Source organism: Triturus cristatus, chromosome 7, assembly GCF_964204655.1.
Source record: "Triturus cristatus chromosome 7, aTriCri1.1, whole genome shotgun sequence".
Lineage (NCBI taxonomy): Eukaryota > Metazoa > Chordata > Amphibia > Caudata > Salamandridae > Triturus > Triturus cristatus.
In genome coordinates, this window is record NC_140590.1 from 1,856,064,000 (window position 1) to 1,856,081,439 (window position 17,440).

A 17,440-nucleotide genomic window follows, 5' to 3' on the forward strand; every position below is an offset into this window, starting at 1 on the left:
TGTTTTTTTTTCTTTCTTTTTTCAGCATTTGCCTCTGTGCGGGCACGGACGCCAGGCCATGAGACTCCCTGGCCAAAGACTCTTGGCTCGCCCTCTTTTTCTTAATGTTTTGTGGGTGGGGTGGGTACTTTTGGGGTGAGGCTTTGTGGTTCCCCGGTTGGGAGCCTGCTGTGCCTCATGCCGCGACAGATGCTCCTAGTTCATGGAAGTGTCGGGTGGGGGGTGGTGGGGTGTTTCTTAGGATGGTCATCTCTTCTATGCAGACATGTTATCTAGATCAGGCTTCCTCCATTGTTGTCCCCTTAGTGATACAGGATGACACTGTGTGATGTACCCCCTCTTGGGGATCTGAATATGGTCTCATGGAACGTTCGGGGCCTCCAGAATAAGCTCAAACGTGGTGCGGTCTTCCATCAGGCCAAAAGGTATGGGGCGGAGGTCCTTCTATTGCAAGAGACCCACCTGTTAGGCACCAAAGCCCCTTGTCTGGCCAGGTTCGGTTTCCACCACATTTATCACATAGGGTTCACCAGAGGTTCCCGGGGGGTGGCCATTTTAATTAATCGCATGGTCCAGTTCCAACACATATCACACAGGGCTGATCCCGGGGGCAGATTTCTCTTCGTCACATGCATGCTTCACAGTGACCGGGTCACTCTCGGCAGTATATATGCCCCCCCCTCACTGGGACCGGGTTTCATAGACAGGATTACAGGTGTCTGGTGGGACCTCCAGGAGGGCCTGATACTTCTGGGGGGGGACTGGAACGACACAATGGGGCAGCTGGATCAACAGCGTAACTCGACCACTCAATCAGCACCACATCCCACTGAGTTGAGCTCTCTGGCCTCCACCCTTGGCTGGGCGGATGTTTGGCAGGACTATCATCCCTCCGACCGGGGTTACACATACCTCTCTACGGTCCGTGGGTCGCAATCCAGACTCGATTACTTTTTCGTTCGCAGCATATACATCCACTGCACGTAACACACGTAACACACCACCCCCGTGGACTCTCAGATCATTCCCCGGTTGCCCTGCGATTTCACACGAGCTCCCGCAAACCTCTTTTTCGCTGGCGTATGTCCTCCTAGCACCTCCGTTGTCCGGAGTAGCAGGATATGCTTCGCACAACTATCTCACAGTATTTGCAGTCTAACGGCCCCTCCGCCCCGTCTCGATGCATATTGTGGGAGGCCTTAAAGCCTACCGTCCGAGGTGCGAGATAAGTTATCGCACCAATGAAAAAGTTCACGGCGGGTGCAATTGGAGGCTTTAGAGTCGCGTCAGGTGGTCCTAGCAGCGCAGCTCAATAGGGACCCTAGCCCTGTTATCCGGCGCAATCTGCTGCTGGTGCAGCAGGAACTGCAGCAATTAATGAGTGAGGCCAAAGAAATTTGGGAGGCGTCGCAACATCGGGTATACCAATGGGGAGCTAAATCAAGTAGAATGCTCCATCGACTATGTCAGACGGATAAATCCCCGACGACGGTTCCTACTATCCGCGGTGCTGACGGGTCTCTCTATACATCACCAGAGGGGGTAGCTAGGGAATTTGCGTAGCATTGTACGTCCCTATATGCTCGGCAAGAGCAGATTTCGCCCGCACTAATCGCGTGATTCCTCCGAGACATCCCGCCACGGAAACTCCCGTATTCCCTGCGAGACCACCTGGAGGCCGCCATTACGTTAGATGAGCTGACAGGGGCCCTCAATACGCTCCACCTGGTACGGGCCCCTGGCCCCAACGGATTCACCATGGAATTCTTCCGGCCGAACGTACATCTGTTAGGCCCTCACCTCCTGGCTGCAATCCAAGCGGCCGTGGACGCCTCCATATTACCCCAAGACTGGCGACGTGCCAAAATAGTCCTCTTCCTCAAGCCTGGGCGCCCTCCTGAGGACCCCTCCTCCTACCGTCCCATTTCCCTTATTAATTTTGAGCCTAAGTTGCTGGGAAAGGTCCTTGCCAATCCCCTCCATACCTGCATCTTAGATTTGATTCACCCCGACCAGTCGGGATTTATTCCCCAGAGAGCAACTCGTCATAATTTCCCAGGGTACACAACACCTTAGCAGCCGCTCCAGCATTGGGCCGACCGGCCGCATTGCTCTTGGCCGATATAGATAAAGCCTTTGACTCCCTCAGTTGGGTGTACCTTTTTCAGTTGCTGGAGGCCATCAACTTCGGACCGCAATTTCTTGCTTATGTATGTTTATTATATACGGACTTAACAGCATCAGTGCGGATAGCCGGGCACCACTCCTGCCCCATCCCTATCCAGAGGGGTGCTAGGCAGGGCTGCCCCCTGTCTCCCTTACTGTTTGCCCTCGTGGTTGAACCCTTGGCAGCGTGGGTTAGAAATGACCCGATCCTTCGAGCCTTCGAATGGTTGCAGTCGCACTCAGACCGTATTGCGCTATATGTGGATGACGTCCTTTTCTTCATTACAGACCCTTGGTTTTCAGGGCCTCGCATCCTGGAGATTCTGAGGGTGTTCGGGAGCACTACAGGCTTACACACAAACCCAGCCAAATCCATACTCTATCCAGTTTGCGGTCATCAGGGCAGAGATACGTGGGCTTCGCAACTCTCCCGCGCCACAGAGGGTTCTAAAAACCTTGCCATTTTTGTTTCACCGTGCCCCAAAATCTCCTGGGTCCATCATATCACCCCCACTGTTGGCCAGCCTCAACGGTGAAACTGTGATATGGTCTCCTCTTCCCTTGTCCCTGTATGGGCGCTCGGCCATCTTCAAAATGGTATCGCTGCCCGGTATCCTGTACCACCTCCAAAATGTCCCTTATCACATCCGGTGCTCCTGGTTTGCACAGGTCAACACCATTCAAAATTAATTTCTCTAGAACGGTGGGGCGATTAGAGTCGCTCTTCGCACATGTGTACAATCACACTAGCTTGTGGTCAACGAATGGTGGTATAATTCCCCTGCCGACCCAGCGTACGCGATTGAGCATGCAGCAATGGCACAGAACCCCCTTCCTCCACCTCCTGTACAGCTCAGCGCGACTTGACTTTCTGCCTCCTACAGGTAAAGTCTTAATACTGCTCAGGCGGGTGCTGGTCCGATAGATGGGATGGCACGGGCTACCCCACTATGGCAGGGGACCGACCTACGTCCTGTGGCCGCTCTGGATGGGTTCCAGGGTTGGGACCTGGTGGGGATGTTGACCCTTGGGAATGTGATGCGAGGTACCACCCTGAAGTCCTATCAACAACTGCAAAAGGAATACAACCTCCACAAAACACAATTCTACAAATGTCTCAGTTTACGCCATGTACTCACCCCCCTGGTCTGCTCCCTTGAGACCCCTCTGGAGTTTCCCCCATTGGAGGGCCGACTGTTAATGGGGGATTTAGACCTTCACAAGAAATGACAGATCTATCAGACCCTAATGACCCACACACAGACAACACTCGACAAGACGTGACAGGCTTGGCAGGCCGACATCCCTCACTCCTGTCCTCCAGGTGCGGCGGTCTCTACCAGATACCGCCTGATACAGTTTAAATACCTACACAGGGCTTATTATACGCGGACTAGACTGTGTCGGATGGGAGGGATTCCATCCCCTGCTTGTTTGCGGTGTGAGCGAGATGAGGGGACTTTCTTGCATACCGTTTGGAGCTGCACAGTTTTGCAGCCTTTCTAGCGCAGAATTAGATCCTGCCTCCAGGAGGTGCCCGCTTGGGAACTCCCGATGGACCCGAGACTCTTCCTTTTACATAGCACGGACGATATAGGGGGGAAATGTCTGTAAGCAACACTTATTGTTTTTAGCCCTCACCATAGCCAAGCGTGACATAGGACAGCTATGGAAAGGGACTTCTCCCCATACATTGGGTAATTGGAAGACCGAGCTGGACAGATGCATGGGGGCCGAAGAGGCAGTGTTCCTTGCTCAAGGTTACCCTGCTAAACATAGAAAAATCTAGACCCGCTGGCCGTCCTATCGAGGAATCGAGCTCCCCCCCCCCATCACCCACCGACCCCTGAATGGAGCCCTGTCACTTACTGTATATTGTTTTTATATGTACATTGCTTTGAAAATCCCGTATGTGATGGCAATGGCGTTTTACGGCCTTTTAACTAATCTGCATGTCCTGAGATCTAGAACTGTCTGCATCAGGTTTGTTTTGGTCAAAATGTTGGACTCGCTGTGATATTATGTCATTTTCTCCTACAGGTCATTGTAGGGCCTGCACCCACTTATCTAACGAAAAACCAAATAAAATTTGTGGTGAAAAAAAATAAATAAAATTACAAAGAACTCTCCCAAAACTGCAGATAGTTTTCTTGCAAGTAGCTCATTACAAAGCAAATGTAGTCACTTGAATCCGTGCCCCGCACCACATGTCATTAGTTGCGTTTTGGACTGTGACAATTAGCTTACAATGCAGGATGTGTACTTGTATGGTACACTATACTATGTCTGATACTCTTGCTGCTCATCTCAAAGAAAATAATATAGATTCTAAGAAACATTTCTTTATTTAGCAGGAAAAATATCTATATACAAATAATAGCATATTGCGTTCCACCAAGATTGTCTACTCCCGTAATGCCCAAAAACAGCGTTAAATGCACATCTCTACAATTTGAAAAAGCACAAAAAGCAGTCTGTAAAGTTGTGTCTGCTTTTCTTGTGGACCTTGATCCAGCGTACATAAAATATGACAATGTAATTTAGTTAGCCATTAACATTCTAAGGTGATGAAATGCATTCACATAATAATGAAAAATACATTTTAGGTTTTATTTATCAATAGGTATATTACAAATTTTGTGAATTTTTTGTTGAAACACAAGAATTTTGTCTTGATTAGGCACAAGTGGCCTGATTCACAAAGGTAACTTACGCTTTTGAGTATGTTTACACTTTTGAGTAAGTTTACTACTTTTCGGTATTCGCAAACTACACTTTTGTAGCAATTTACACTTTTGTAACTTACAGTTTTGTGATAAGTCCAGCATTACACAGGGCCAAGCACTGGTACTGCAACATCCTTCCACAGAAAATAATGGAGGTAAGGACTTACTACAAAAGTGTAAGATACTGAAAGTGTAAGTTACTACAAAAGTGGTTTGTGAACACTGAAAACTAGTAACATTACTCCAAAATGTAATTTATTACAAAAGTGCAGTTCATGAATGGCACGTTGTAGTAGATTTTGCAGTACTGCTGTAGTATTACAAAACGTACTAGAAAGTGCAGTTTGGGAATCAAGCCCAACGGATTTAGAAGACATTTTATCACTTTTCCCACAGGTTACATACATTTGTTGATACTAGCAAACTCTTAGACATATACACTGTTATGCCAATTGTTTTCCATTGGATGTTCCTCCATTATCAATCCTCAGGTTATATTTTTAAAAGGTGTCCACAGTTAAGCTGTAAATGTGTTTGATTCTGCAAGGTACGTTATTAAGGAAGAAACGAAAGTATTGGAGCTGGTATGCACTAGATGTCTAGATGTATGGGGAATAGGATATGCAACAAAACTGTAATCACCTTGGTATGCTTTAACTTTGTATCAAAGAAAATGTATTAAAAGGTTGTGCGTAGATACATTTGAATATTGTTGTTGTCACAGTAATGCCTTTGGTAGGGGTGAAACAGTGGTAAACTCTTTTTTATACATGGTGCTAGTATGTACTTTTCTTCTTTTACTACACTGCAAAATATATGTTTTCAAGATAGATATACATGTGTGAAAAAAAGTGGTGACTGTTGTTATATGTATATGTAACACAAGTATGCTTTGTACAACAGGATTGTTTAAAACAATCAATAAAGTGTGTTTAAAATAGGTATATGTAGATTAGGGGTATGTCTGAAATACTGTTTGCTGAAACTGTTGTGGTAAAAGTGGGCCAGTAATATTTTCTATTGTTGGATAGTTTTGGTGAATATCTTCATTTTTTATTTGTATATGTTTTCTTTTACTGTTGTTGATATCTTGAAGGTGTTCTTTATAAATTTTATTATGAGTAAATTTCAAGTGTGCTGTCATTGAACTGGTTCCTAAACAATATTTGCTTGGGTTTCCTCTTTTAATATATTTTGAACAAAGAATACATAGCACGTTCGATGCCGTCTTGACCTCACTGTATGATGGGATTGTGAAGTAGTTCCATACCCAAGATCTAGTTTGTGTAAATTTTCCTCCTCTTTTCAGTATTGCTCTGTTGCCATTTGGGTTCCTTTGTTGACAAGCATCGTCTGTTTTTGTGGCTGTACTAGATTGTAATTTGTGTTTTGTAACTGTGTAATTGACTCTCATATGTAATTCTGTTTTGTTATGTCTATTATTAGCATGCTCTGCTGTCTCTTCTTTATCTTTGCTTGGCATAGAATTACCTTCTCTTGTTTCCCCATCTGTGTATTTGCCTGGAATGATGGTGTGTTCATTGTCTATTTTTGTAGGAGTATTGGGTTTCTGTGTGACAGTGTCACTTTCTGCAGCTTGTATTACGTGGTTTTGTGTTTTTCGCATTTCAAAGAACGGGTGCTTTGTTTTTATGTTTGAGTTCCTTTCTTGCCTGTTTGCAAACTTCCATCTGGCGAGATTTTTCTGTTGTACTGCATTCATGTGTTGCGTTTGTGCTTTGTTATTGCTTGTATTTCCTATATACCCTTTTGTTTCTTTATGAACAGTGTGTATGTTTGATAATTGTGTTGAGTTTATGTGGATGTTTAGCCTTGAAATGTTTTTCTCCTCCCTCTGGGTTTGGGCATGATGATATGTGGTCTTATCTTCCTCAGTATATTTATGTGCCACTGTTAAAAATGGATTGTCTCTGCATAATTGCAAGTTGTCTTGTGTTTCCAGTTCTGTTGGCATTGTGGTTTGTCTGTTTTGAAGCGGACAACCTGTTGGTAAAAAGCAAACACATTTAACAGCAGAGAAATGTTATTATCATTGCATTTTCCATTTGAATGCGTATTATTGTATTGATAGAAATAATGTGTGCAAAGTTAGCTGAATCAACCCCAGAGTTTACAAAATCACAGTAGAAGGAAATAATGTTAATTTATGGACAGTGCCATGTAGGCTTCGCAAATGGTCTATAAAAGGTGGCCCTATAACATTATGATGACCTAGTAAAGAACCCTAACACAGATGAAAAGGCATTTTGGGTTTTGACTACAATCGTGGAGCCAGTGGACCAGTCAGCATGAAATGTGGCGATCGCTTAGCATTGGCCTATAAGTGTCAGCATATCAAGTTTAGTGCGAATCCCTCGACCGGAACAAAAGTTAAGGAGGGTGGATTAAAAAAGTGTGTCCTATTTTAACTACCATAAGAAATGTTGCTCACCATTCCAGCACAAAACACTGAACAGATTTAACCAAACTTGGTATGGAGGTAGAACGTCAATCTTTGAGCGTTCTTTTTTTGGTTTTCTGTATTTCAGTTTAGTAGTTTCAGAGATATTTTAGTTTGTAAAAGGTGACAGGACTGCATGAACAGGAAAATGCTTTTGCATATCTTGTCAGCTGAATTTTCAAATCACAGTAAACATTTTCTTAATTTTGAAACTAGGCCAAATCCACAATTTTTACGCTGTGGAAAATAACACAGAGCAAGGGAAACAGAAAGACGGCTTCTAAGCATCATGTGCTAGATTTAGTAAGAAATGCATTTAGTTTATGGTAAATGTATACACTTAAAAAAAAAATCCAAGCACATGGCTAACATGGTGTATTTGGAAAATGGGTGGATTTTGCCTGTACATTTTACAGGGCCAGAGCACAAAATGAATACTTATAAAAGGTTCTTATAAGCCAGTTTATAAGAAGGAGGGAATGTAGGTGCCTGAAGAAAGGTGCAGAACAATATCTGAACGAAGATATAGAAACACAGTGTTGTAGACAGTGAGCTTGCAAACGCTCAACAAAAATGTTCAAGCCTGAATCTGAGAGTTTGAGAAAATAATCACATTTTAAAAATAAATTAGAAACATGGCAAATACCTTATAGTTATGGATGGATGCAGGGCCTGATAAGATGCGAGAGCAGGTGTCTGTAGAGGCAGGCTTTATGCTATACATGAACTCTGTGACTCCATACCCCAAAGCCATACCCAGTAGACAAATAGACATGTTCATCACCCCACAATCAATGTCACCAGTAGCAAACTTTAAAAGGGACAGTACCCAATTTCAGGAACCTTTGTGCTCACCACCCTCGTAAAAGTATCTCTCTATCCAACAGAGCATTGGAACTACAAGTCTACATCATGTCACTTAATCGTGGAGAGCCCAGAACAGGCTTCCATCTTTAATGTGGCCTCCAGACCGCACCCGTCTCAGTCTGTACCATAAGCAAACTTTACTTAGCCTCTCAACTGCATTCAGCGCATTGAAGACAACATAGTGATACAGCGACAATTCACCCAATCCATTCCCTCAAAAAAGATAAAGAGCTGAAAATTGGGAACATCCCTCAACCATCGGAGTCATCTGCAGTGTCCCCAAAGACCCCCTACTCTCCGCCTGCTAGAATAGGACACTGTTGGATAATGTCAGGAATGACTACGGGTCTGATTACGAGTTCGGCGGACGGGATACTCCATCCCAAATGTGACAGATAACCCGTCCGCCTTATTACAAGTCCCATAGGATATAATGGAATTGTAATACGTTGAACGGGAAATCCTTCACGTTTGTGATGGAGTCTCCCATCCGCCAAACTCGTCATCGGGGCCTAAATAATTTCTAAGAGTGGATGCGTATAAAAGCCTCAAAGTAAATAAATCCAAGACAGAAACCTGGTCCATAGCCACAAACATCTCCCGAACAGAACGGAGGCACCAAGCTTCCTCCCCACACACTTTATTATTGAGAAAGAAAAGCCAAACACCCAGAGGTAGTTGTTCTTTGGGACTCAGAAGTCAGCCTCAACTCCCCAATGACGGCTGTGGTCAAGGCAGCCCATGACCAGCTCAAACACCAGACGCAAATCTCCACCAGGGACCACCATAATGACCCGTGTGCGGACCTCTCCGCCCACCAAATGAACATGCTGTAAATAATGCAAAACCTGTCAGTCCATTTCACCAGCTGAACCTGCAGAAAGAAAAGCTCCAAGATGGCTTTCACCAGGACCCTCACAATGACCTTTGTGCAACCCTCTCTATTCTCCAAATAAACCGGTTACATATAGGGCAAAACATGGCCGCCCATCTTACCTGTCTTTACAATCCTGGGCAAACACAGTTGGCTCGTGGTACAAAGCAAAAATACAGTTCATCGTCTTCTCGCTGACGTACAAATCTGCTATGGACGCTGAACCCAAATCCCTGCAGGACAAGATATAACTGTACGGCACCAACATCACAACGCGGTGCGCCTCACCATCCATGAAGGTAAATGCGTGAGACAAACCAAAGCATCTTTGTAATGCCACAACCCAGGTGTACTTGAACAGAGACTTGACAATACACCTTCCCTCCAGGCCTCTGTAGTCGCTACACGCACACTCCCCCTTTTCCTCTACAACTAGCTATCTACTCTGGAGTTGGGTAATAATAAAAATCTTTTATGTAAAGCCAAGAAACTCCTTAGGGTAAATGTCACTTTACTAACAGTATGCACATGAGACTTCTCACTGCTGTATTGTTGCTGTTGAGTTTTCAATGTGAGTCATAGAAAATGAAACTAAATAGAAACATGAAATTAAGAGCAGCTAGGGATGAGCCACCACACGCCAGTGAGCCTGCTTGGCTGTCACAATCAAGCATCGGAGGCAGCAATGGAGTGAGTGTGGACAGTCCGGCGGTACTGTGTACTCGCAGTCAGCCAAGGCCTATGGCATGGAAGGGGAGGCCACAACCACAGTGGACACAATGTTTGTGCCCACAGGAGTCGAGGTTCGTGTTACACTCTAGCCTTTGCTGTGTGGAGGGTCCCCACCTTTGGTCAGACCTCAGCATGCAACAGTCCTAGCTGCTGGACCACAGCAGCAAGGAACAGAAGGGTACGCCCTGTCGGAACTGGGCAAGGAGCCTGGTCCCAGGCTAGGCACAGTACATACACGTAGGACATTACCATGGGTTTGCGTTCAGGACACTTCGGAGGGTAATGTACGCGTGCTCTAAGGCAGGGTCCTAGAGCAGTGGCCGGCATGTCCTTCGGGAGCACGGATGGCACCTGCTTGTTTTCACAAACAGGCAGCTCTGATTGCACATCTTTGTTATCACAAACCGGCAGCTCTGTTTGCACCTCTTTGTTATCACAAGCAGGCAGCTCTGTTTGAACCTTTCTCCCACCCCAAAGTCAACTAATAGTTTATCCATCCTATGAGTAAAAGGAAGAGCGAATAAACCAACCACTAAGTGCCTTTGACATAGGGCACCTCTAGTCAGCGTGACACCTTGTTATATTCATCACCTGAGATGCTCGCCTCATCTGCTCTCGGCTCTGCATACATGTCTGCCTCTTGTTTTAAGGCCTGTGACAGCATAGGCGAAGCAATGGGCTCCCCTGGAAAGAGAAGATACAGTATATATGATTGTGTCACAATGACTATAAATAGAACAATCAAAGCAGAACAGCAACACAACCAACGCCGAACAGCAACACAACCAACGCCGAACAGCAACACAATCGGAGCAGAAAAGCAACACAACCAACGCCGATCAGCAACACAATCAGAGTAGAACAGCAACACAATCAGAGCAGAACAGCAACACAACCAAAGCAGAACAGCAACACAACCAGAGCAGAACAGCAACACAACCAGAGCAGAACAGCAACACAACCAGAGCAGAACAGCAACACAACCAAAGCAGAACAGCAACACAACCAGAGCAGAACAGCAACACAATCGGAGCAGAACAGCAACACAATCGGAGCAGAACAGCAACACAACCAAAGCAGAACAGCAACACAACCGGAGCAGAACAGCAACACAATCAGAGCAGAACAGCAACACAACCAGAGCAGAACAGCAGCACAACCAGAGCAGAACAGAAGCACAACCAGAGCAGGACAGCAACACAACCAGAGCAGAATAGCAGCACAACCAAAGCAGAACAGCAGCACAATCAAAGCAGAACAGCAACACAATCAGAGCAGAACAGCAGCACAATCAGAGCAGAGCAGCAACACAACCAAAGCAGAACAGCAACACAATCAGAGCAGAACAGCAACACAACCAACGCCGATCAGCAACAAAATCAGAGTAGAACAACAACACAATCAGAGCAGAACAGCAACACAACCAAAGCAGAACAGCAACACAACCAGAGCAGAACAGCAACACAACCAAAGCAGAAAAGCAACACAACCAGAGCAGAACAGTAACACAATCGGAGCAGAACAGCAACACAATCGGAGCAGAACAGCAACACAATCGGAGCAGAACAGCAACACAACCAAAGCAGAACAGCAACACAACCGGAGCAGAACAGCAACACAACCAGAGCAGAACAGCAGCACAACCAGAGCAGAACAGCAGCACAATCAGAGCAGAACAGCAACACAACCAGAGCAGAATAGCAGCACAACCAAAGCAGAACAGCAGCACAATTAGAGCAGAACAGCAGCACAATCAGAGCAGAACAGCAACACAATCAGAGCAGAACAGCAACACAACCAAAGCAGAACAGCAACACAACCAGAGCAGAACAGCAACACAATCAGAGCAGAACAGCAACACAATCAGAGCAGAACAGCAACACAACCAAAGAAGAACAGCAACACAACCGGAGCAGAACAGCAACACAATCAGAGCAGAACAGCAACACAACCAAAGCAGAACAGCAGCACAACCAAAGCAGAACAGCAACACAACCAAAGCAGAACAGCAACACAATCAGAGCAGAACAGCAACACAACCAGAGCAGAACAGCAGCACAACCAAAGCAGAACAGCAGCACAATCAAAGCAGAACAGCAGCACAATCAGAGCAGAACAGCAACACAATCAGAGCAGAACAGCAGCACAATCAGAGCAGAGCAGCAACACAACCAAAGCAGAACAGCAACACAATCAGAGCAGAACACCAACACAATCGGAGCAGAAAAGCAACACAACCAACGCCGATCAGCAACAAAATCAGAGTAGAACAGCAACACAATCAGAGCAGAACAGCAACACAACCAAAGCAGAACAGCAACACAACCAGAGCAGAACAGCAACACAACCAAAGCAGAACAGCAACACAACCAGAGCAGAACAGTAACACAATCGGAGCAGAACAGCAACACAATCGGAGCAGAACAGCAGCACAACCAAAGCAGAACAGCAACACAACCAAAGCAGAACAGCAACACAATCAGAGCAGAACAGCAGCACAACCAAAGCAGAACAGCAGCACAACCAAAGCAGAACAGCAACACAACCAAAGCAGAACAGCAACACAATCTGAGCAGAGCAGCTTCCCAGCAGTAATCTTTGAAACAAAATGCGAGCTCCTATTGATGAAGCAATGGACCAATGATGCACCGATGGAGACATATCCAGGTATGACAGTCTTGTAGAGATGCCCGCTCTAGTCAGACAGTTATCATAGTCAGTGCAGAAGTGCGCCTTCTTATAAGAGGAGCCTGGGGCATTATTACTAGGGTCTCCGGTGTTCAGTGTTTATTTTTCATGATTCTGCTGGTGTTTTCTAGTGTTTTCCAAACGTTTACATTCATGTTTATAAAATCATCCCTCAAAGCCAAAACTGTGTTTACATCTAAAGGGAGAATGTTACAGTTTATTGAGCAGTCTCAGCACTTGCTGTGTATGCAGCTGTATTCTGGCATAAACTCTCAAAAGTCTGTATTTCTCAAAATTGTATGGCTCTATCTTATTTCGCCAAACTCTGTCTGTCCAGTGGCGGCTTGTCCACTAAGGCGGAGGAGCATCGCCCGCCTACTCAAAAGGAAAAATAAAAATGCTAAAAACATAGATATTATCATTTTATTTTCCCTATTGCAGTCAGTGGCGGGACAGGCGGGGCTGGCCAGAGCAGGGGAGGAGTAGTGTGCATTCTCCAAGTGCGCATGAACTGTCTGGCCGGCCTTCTTGGGCTGATCAAACAGTTCATGCGCACTTTGCATGTTCCCACCAGGCTGCATTACACAGAGTCAAATGATGCTGAGCTGCCACCGGTGCCGGGGATCGAACCGTAAGCTCCGCGCTCCAGAGCCAGCTGCCCTGGCCGCTGCGCCACACTCTCTTAGGCCTCTGTTTGGTAAACCGGATCATTAGTGCCTCGAAGCCCATGAAATTATTATTTAAGAAGTCAGAGCCTGAGCCCAGTTGGAAGTCATTCCTCAATTCATTTATTTATTATTTCTAAAGCACACCTTGGCACTAGGAAAGATCTCTTCCACAGAAGTGATCCTCCAACACTCACAAGGGAGGTCTCCCCACATATTCAGGCCTGGGACTCAACATATGCTTCTTCCAGTTCAGACACAGGTGAAGAGAGGAACATAGCACAGCAGGGAGGAGAGGAGCAGGAACCCAATATCCTTGTGGATCTCCAAGGGAGTTTATATTATGGCGACCCCAGCCCTGTGTTTTACAAGGCCTGAAGGACCACGTATAGAACAGTAAATCGCCAAATCATGTAAACAATAGGTGGACTTGTACCCTACTACAGTCCCTTTTAACAGCATGCACACACTGCGATCTGACGTGATTTCTCGACCACCACCCCTGGCCTTATGCAATGCTCTCTCCGTGAGTCCACATCTCAACATGCGTGACCTCTGGCCTTATGCAATGCTCTCTCCGTGAGTCCACATCTCAACATGCGTGACCTCTGGCCTTATGCAATGCTCTCTCCGTGAGTCCACATCTCAACATGCGTGACCTCTGGCCTTATGCAATGCTCTCTCCGTGAGTCCACATCTCAACATGCGTGACCTCTGGCCTTATGCAATGCTCTCTCCGTGAGTCCACATCTCAACATGCGTGACCTCTGGCCTTATGCAATGCTCTCTCCGTGAGTCCACATCTCAACATGCGTGACCTCTGGCCTTATGCAATGCTCTCTCCGTGAGTCCACATCTCAACATGCGTGACCTCTGGCCTTATGCAATGCTCTCTCGGTGAGGTGAGGTGCTGTCCTATCACTCAGCACCACTTGGCATTTTTTAGCTTGGACTAGAGTAAAACTGAATGTTCACTGGGCCCAATGAGCTTTGTTTGCGAACCGTCCATACAGACACTAGAGTCCTGGAACAACAGACACTTGATTACTGAAGACCTGGTCCTGTTTCTTCCCTCTGGCTCAGACATAAAACCTTCTGCCAGACCTAATTTGTTCATAATATGGCCCTTTTTCTTGACTTGTACATGGTGATCGACTGGTCACGACATGCAAGTTTGTAACAGAGGCCCTTCGGTAGACTTGTACATGGTGATCAACTGGTCACGACCTGTACGTTTAAAACACATCCCTTTAGTTGACTTGTACAAGGCGATCGACTGGTCACGACCTGTAAGTTTATAACACAGCCCTTCGGTAGACTTGTACATGGTGATCAACTGGTCATTTTATGCAAGTTCGTAACAGAGGCCCTACGACAGATTGTATATGGTGATGGTGTCATGTAGTTCCTATAAACCTATATAGGATCTACGCATGTAGACAACATAGACTGTGGGATGAGAGTCCAGACTGATTCCAGACACCCCCACCGTGTATGTTGGCCTGTATGCCAGGTAGCTCACAGTGCCTCTGTAAAACCCTCTTACCAAGGAGAGAATAGTTCTTGGCAACTATCGAACATGACAACTCTGTCCCATGAGGGATCGTGGAAACAGTACAGTACCTTTTGCTCAGTCACTCGTGCTCACTTTGCCTCAGAGTGATACACAGAATAAACAGTGGGGACGTTTTCAATAAGCATTTATTGAACCAGCGTCATTCTAGTGTAAAATAGGTGTGCTGAAACAACCATAAGACAGAAACAGATGTCAGTGATTATGAGCACCAACAGAGTAAATGGATTGTAGATTCCTACCATACTGCTAAAGACAATTAATATATGGTAGTATATAAATACATGACAGTAAGAATGCATACTCTTACGATGCAAACCTACCTAGATGTACCCAAGTGCACTTACCATGTATGTAGGTGTAGTTGCCAAGACTCCCCCCTAGGCTGAGGCCATCCCCATTACCTGAAGTGAGAGACTGTGGGACCCCGTCTTGGTCTTGAGATGGACACCATGTGAGGGATGTCAGACCACTGCGAGCTGGAGTCTCTGCGTGCAGAACCTCAGCTTCTCGCGTCAGTGTGTCAGCTTGGAAGTCTTTCTCCTCTTCCCACCCTGGCAACGATGTGGTGTATATTTACCCAAAAGGTACCCTCAGGGGATTTGACCTTTGCGGTGTCATATCGGCCGAGGATGACGAAAGGGATGACCTTATACATAGTTATTATGCAGAAGATGGTAATCCTGCTGTGATTCTGAGAAGCCTTATGCATAATGAATGAGGCTAGTTTTTGGGGAGAACCACACAACATTTATGCAGCGCTTAACTAGGTAAAAGGTCAATACCAAAGGCTGCGTCTTCCTTATAGAAGGGACCCTCGGGGAACATCCGCTTAATCTGTTGTCGGTCTACTCCCCTCCTGCTTTGCTGGGCCCCACGCTTCGCGGACTCACCCCACTGATCGCAGCTTTGCCCCTGGGATTGACCATGGTGGGGGGTGACTTCAATGCCACCATGGATCCTAGCCTAGATACTGCGTCTCCTCCCTCCACCTCCAGGACTGCCCAATCCGGTCTTCTCTCCTCATGGGCTGCTAGCCTGGGTCTAGGGGACGCTTGGAGATTGTGGTACCCGACCGTAAGGCAGTACATCCATATCTCTGCCGCTCACCACACCCACGCCCGTCTAGACTACGTTTTCCTACCGGTCCAGGATTGCCGAGAACTTCAGGCAATCTCTATCCTCCCGAGGGGTCTGTCGGACCACTCCCCAGTGTTGCTCCATGTAGGGGCCCTTCCCCCATCCTCCCAACCACTTTGGCGACTCAACGCCTGGTTCCTCCAGGACGAGTAGTTTAAGGAATGCATAGGTGCCGAACTTCACACCTACTTCACCACCAATCATGGCTCGATCTCCTCCTCCCGCACCCTCTGGGAGGCTGGTAAGGCTACCATTCGGGGGTTCGCCAAGGGCCGACTGACACTCACCCGTGCTGCACGTGACTCCCGGGTCACGCTTCTGGAAACACAAGCCGCCCTGCTCGAGGCGATGAGCCCCGAGGATAGATCCGCTGCCCAGGACAGGAGACTGACGTTCCTACGGGACGAGCTCAGACAGACCTCTCTGGAAGCAGCCAAGCTTCTCTGGCATTCATCTGTGGCCAGAGTGTACGGCTGGGGAGACAAGAATGGGAGGCTCCTCCACCGCCTCACCACCTACCCCATGGCCAACCGTATCATTCCGGAGATGACTGACGCATCCGGCAAGCTTCACCGCGCTCCGTTAGCAGTGGCCCACTGCTTCGCCACCTATTACGCTACCCTCTAATCGGCACGGTTGCCGAGTCTTTCTCTCTCTGAGCTCCTCCGACGGGAAGAGTTCCCCCTTTTGCACCTCAGCGGCCCCGATGCGGCTGCACTGGACCTTCCACTTACCCCTACGGAGGTGTCTGATGCCATTTTGCGCCTGGTGGCGGGTAGGACTCCTGGGCCGGACGGGCTCCCCAGGAGTTTTATTCGTCCTACCACGATACCTTGATTCCAACCTCTCATAGCGATGTTCAATGAAGCGGTGGAGTGCGGCTCTTTCCGGACAGAGACGGATCTCGCCACCATTGTAGTGATCCCTAAGTCCCAGCCCCTCTCGCAATACTGTTCGGACTACCGTCCCATTTCGCTCATCAATACAGAGCTTAAGATCTTCGCTTCCGTGCTGGCCAATCGCATACGGCAGCACCTAGCCCAGCTTGTCCACCAGGACCAATGCGGCTTCATGCCTCTCCGAGGGACTAGACACTGTCTTCGGTGCCGCCATCTTGCCCTTGCGAATCGACACCTGCTAACCCCATACTTGTCCCTTCTCCTTATTGACTTTGAGAAGGCTTTTGACTCCGTTGACTGGAGCTACTTAGATGCGGTGTTGGACCAGATGGGTTTTGGCACTCCTTTCCGCAGCTTGACAAAAACACTGTATCACCGTCCCCGGGCACAGGTCCTCGTCAACGGAGCTCTTTCTCGCCCCTTCCCCATTAGACGGGGTACGCGGCAGTGTTGCCCCCTCTCCCCGATACTTTTTGCTCTGGCGATGGATCCACTCACTTGTCTTATCCGCTGTGCCCGCTCCTTGACCGGCTGGAGGTGGCCCGGCCTAGCAGAGGATAAAATCGCGCTATACGCAGACGACGTGCTGCCGTTTCTGGCCGAACCGGCCCAGTCGGGACCCCGATGCCTCCGAGTGCTGGATATCTTC

At 47.2% G+C, this 17,440-nt stretch overlaps 1 protein-coding gene across 1 annotated transcript in view; it reads right to left on the reverse strand.

The window, feature by feature from the left end:
• Positions 1 to 4,492: 4,492 nt before the first annotated feature.
• Positions 4,493 to 17,440, reverse strand: part of LOC146813466 (uncharacterized) — a 58,103-nt gene continuing 45,155 nt past the window's right edge. Inside the window, exons 6-7 of the mRNA XM_085620234.1 lie at positions 10,418 to 10,510; positions 4,493 to 6,896 (exon numbers count right to left, since the gene is read on the reverse strand). Coding sequence (XP_085476360.1) covers positions 5,845 to 6,896; positions 10,418 to 10,510 — 1,145 coding nt within the window. The 3' untranslated portion in view covers positions 4,493 to 5,844. The remainder of the gene's footprint in view (positions 6,897 to 10,417; positions 10,511 to 17,440) is intronic.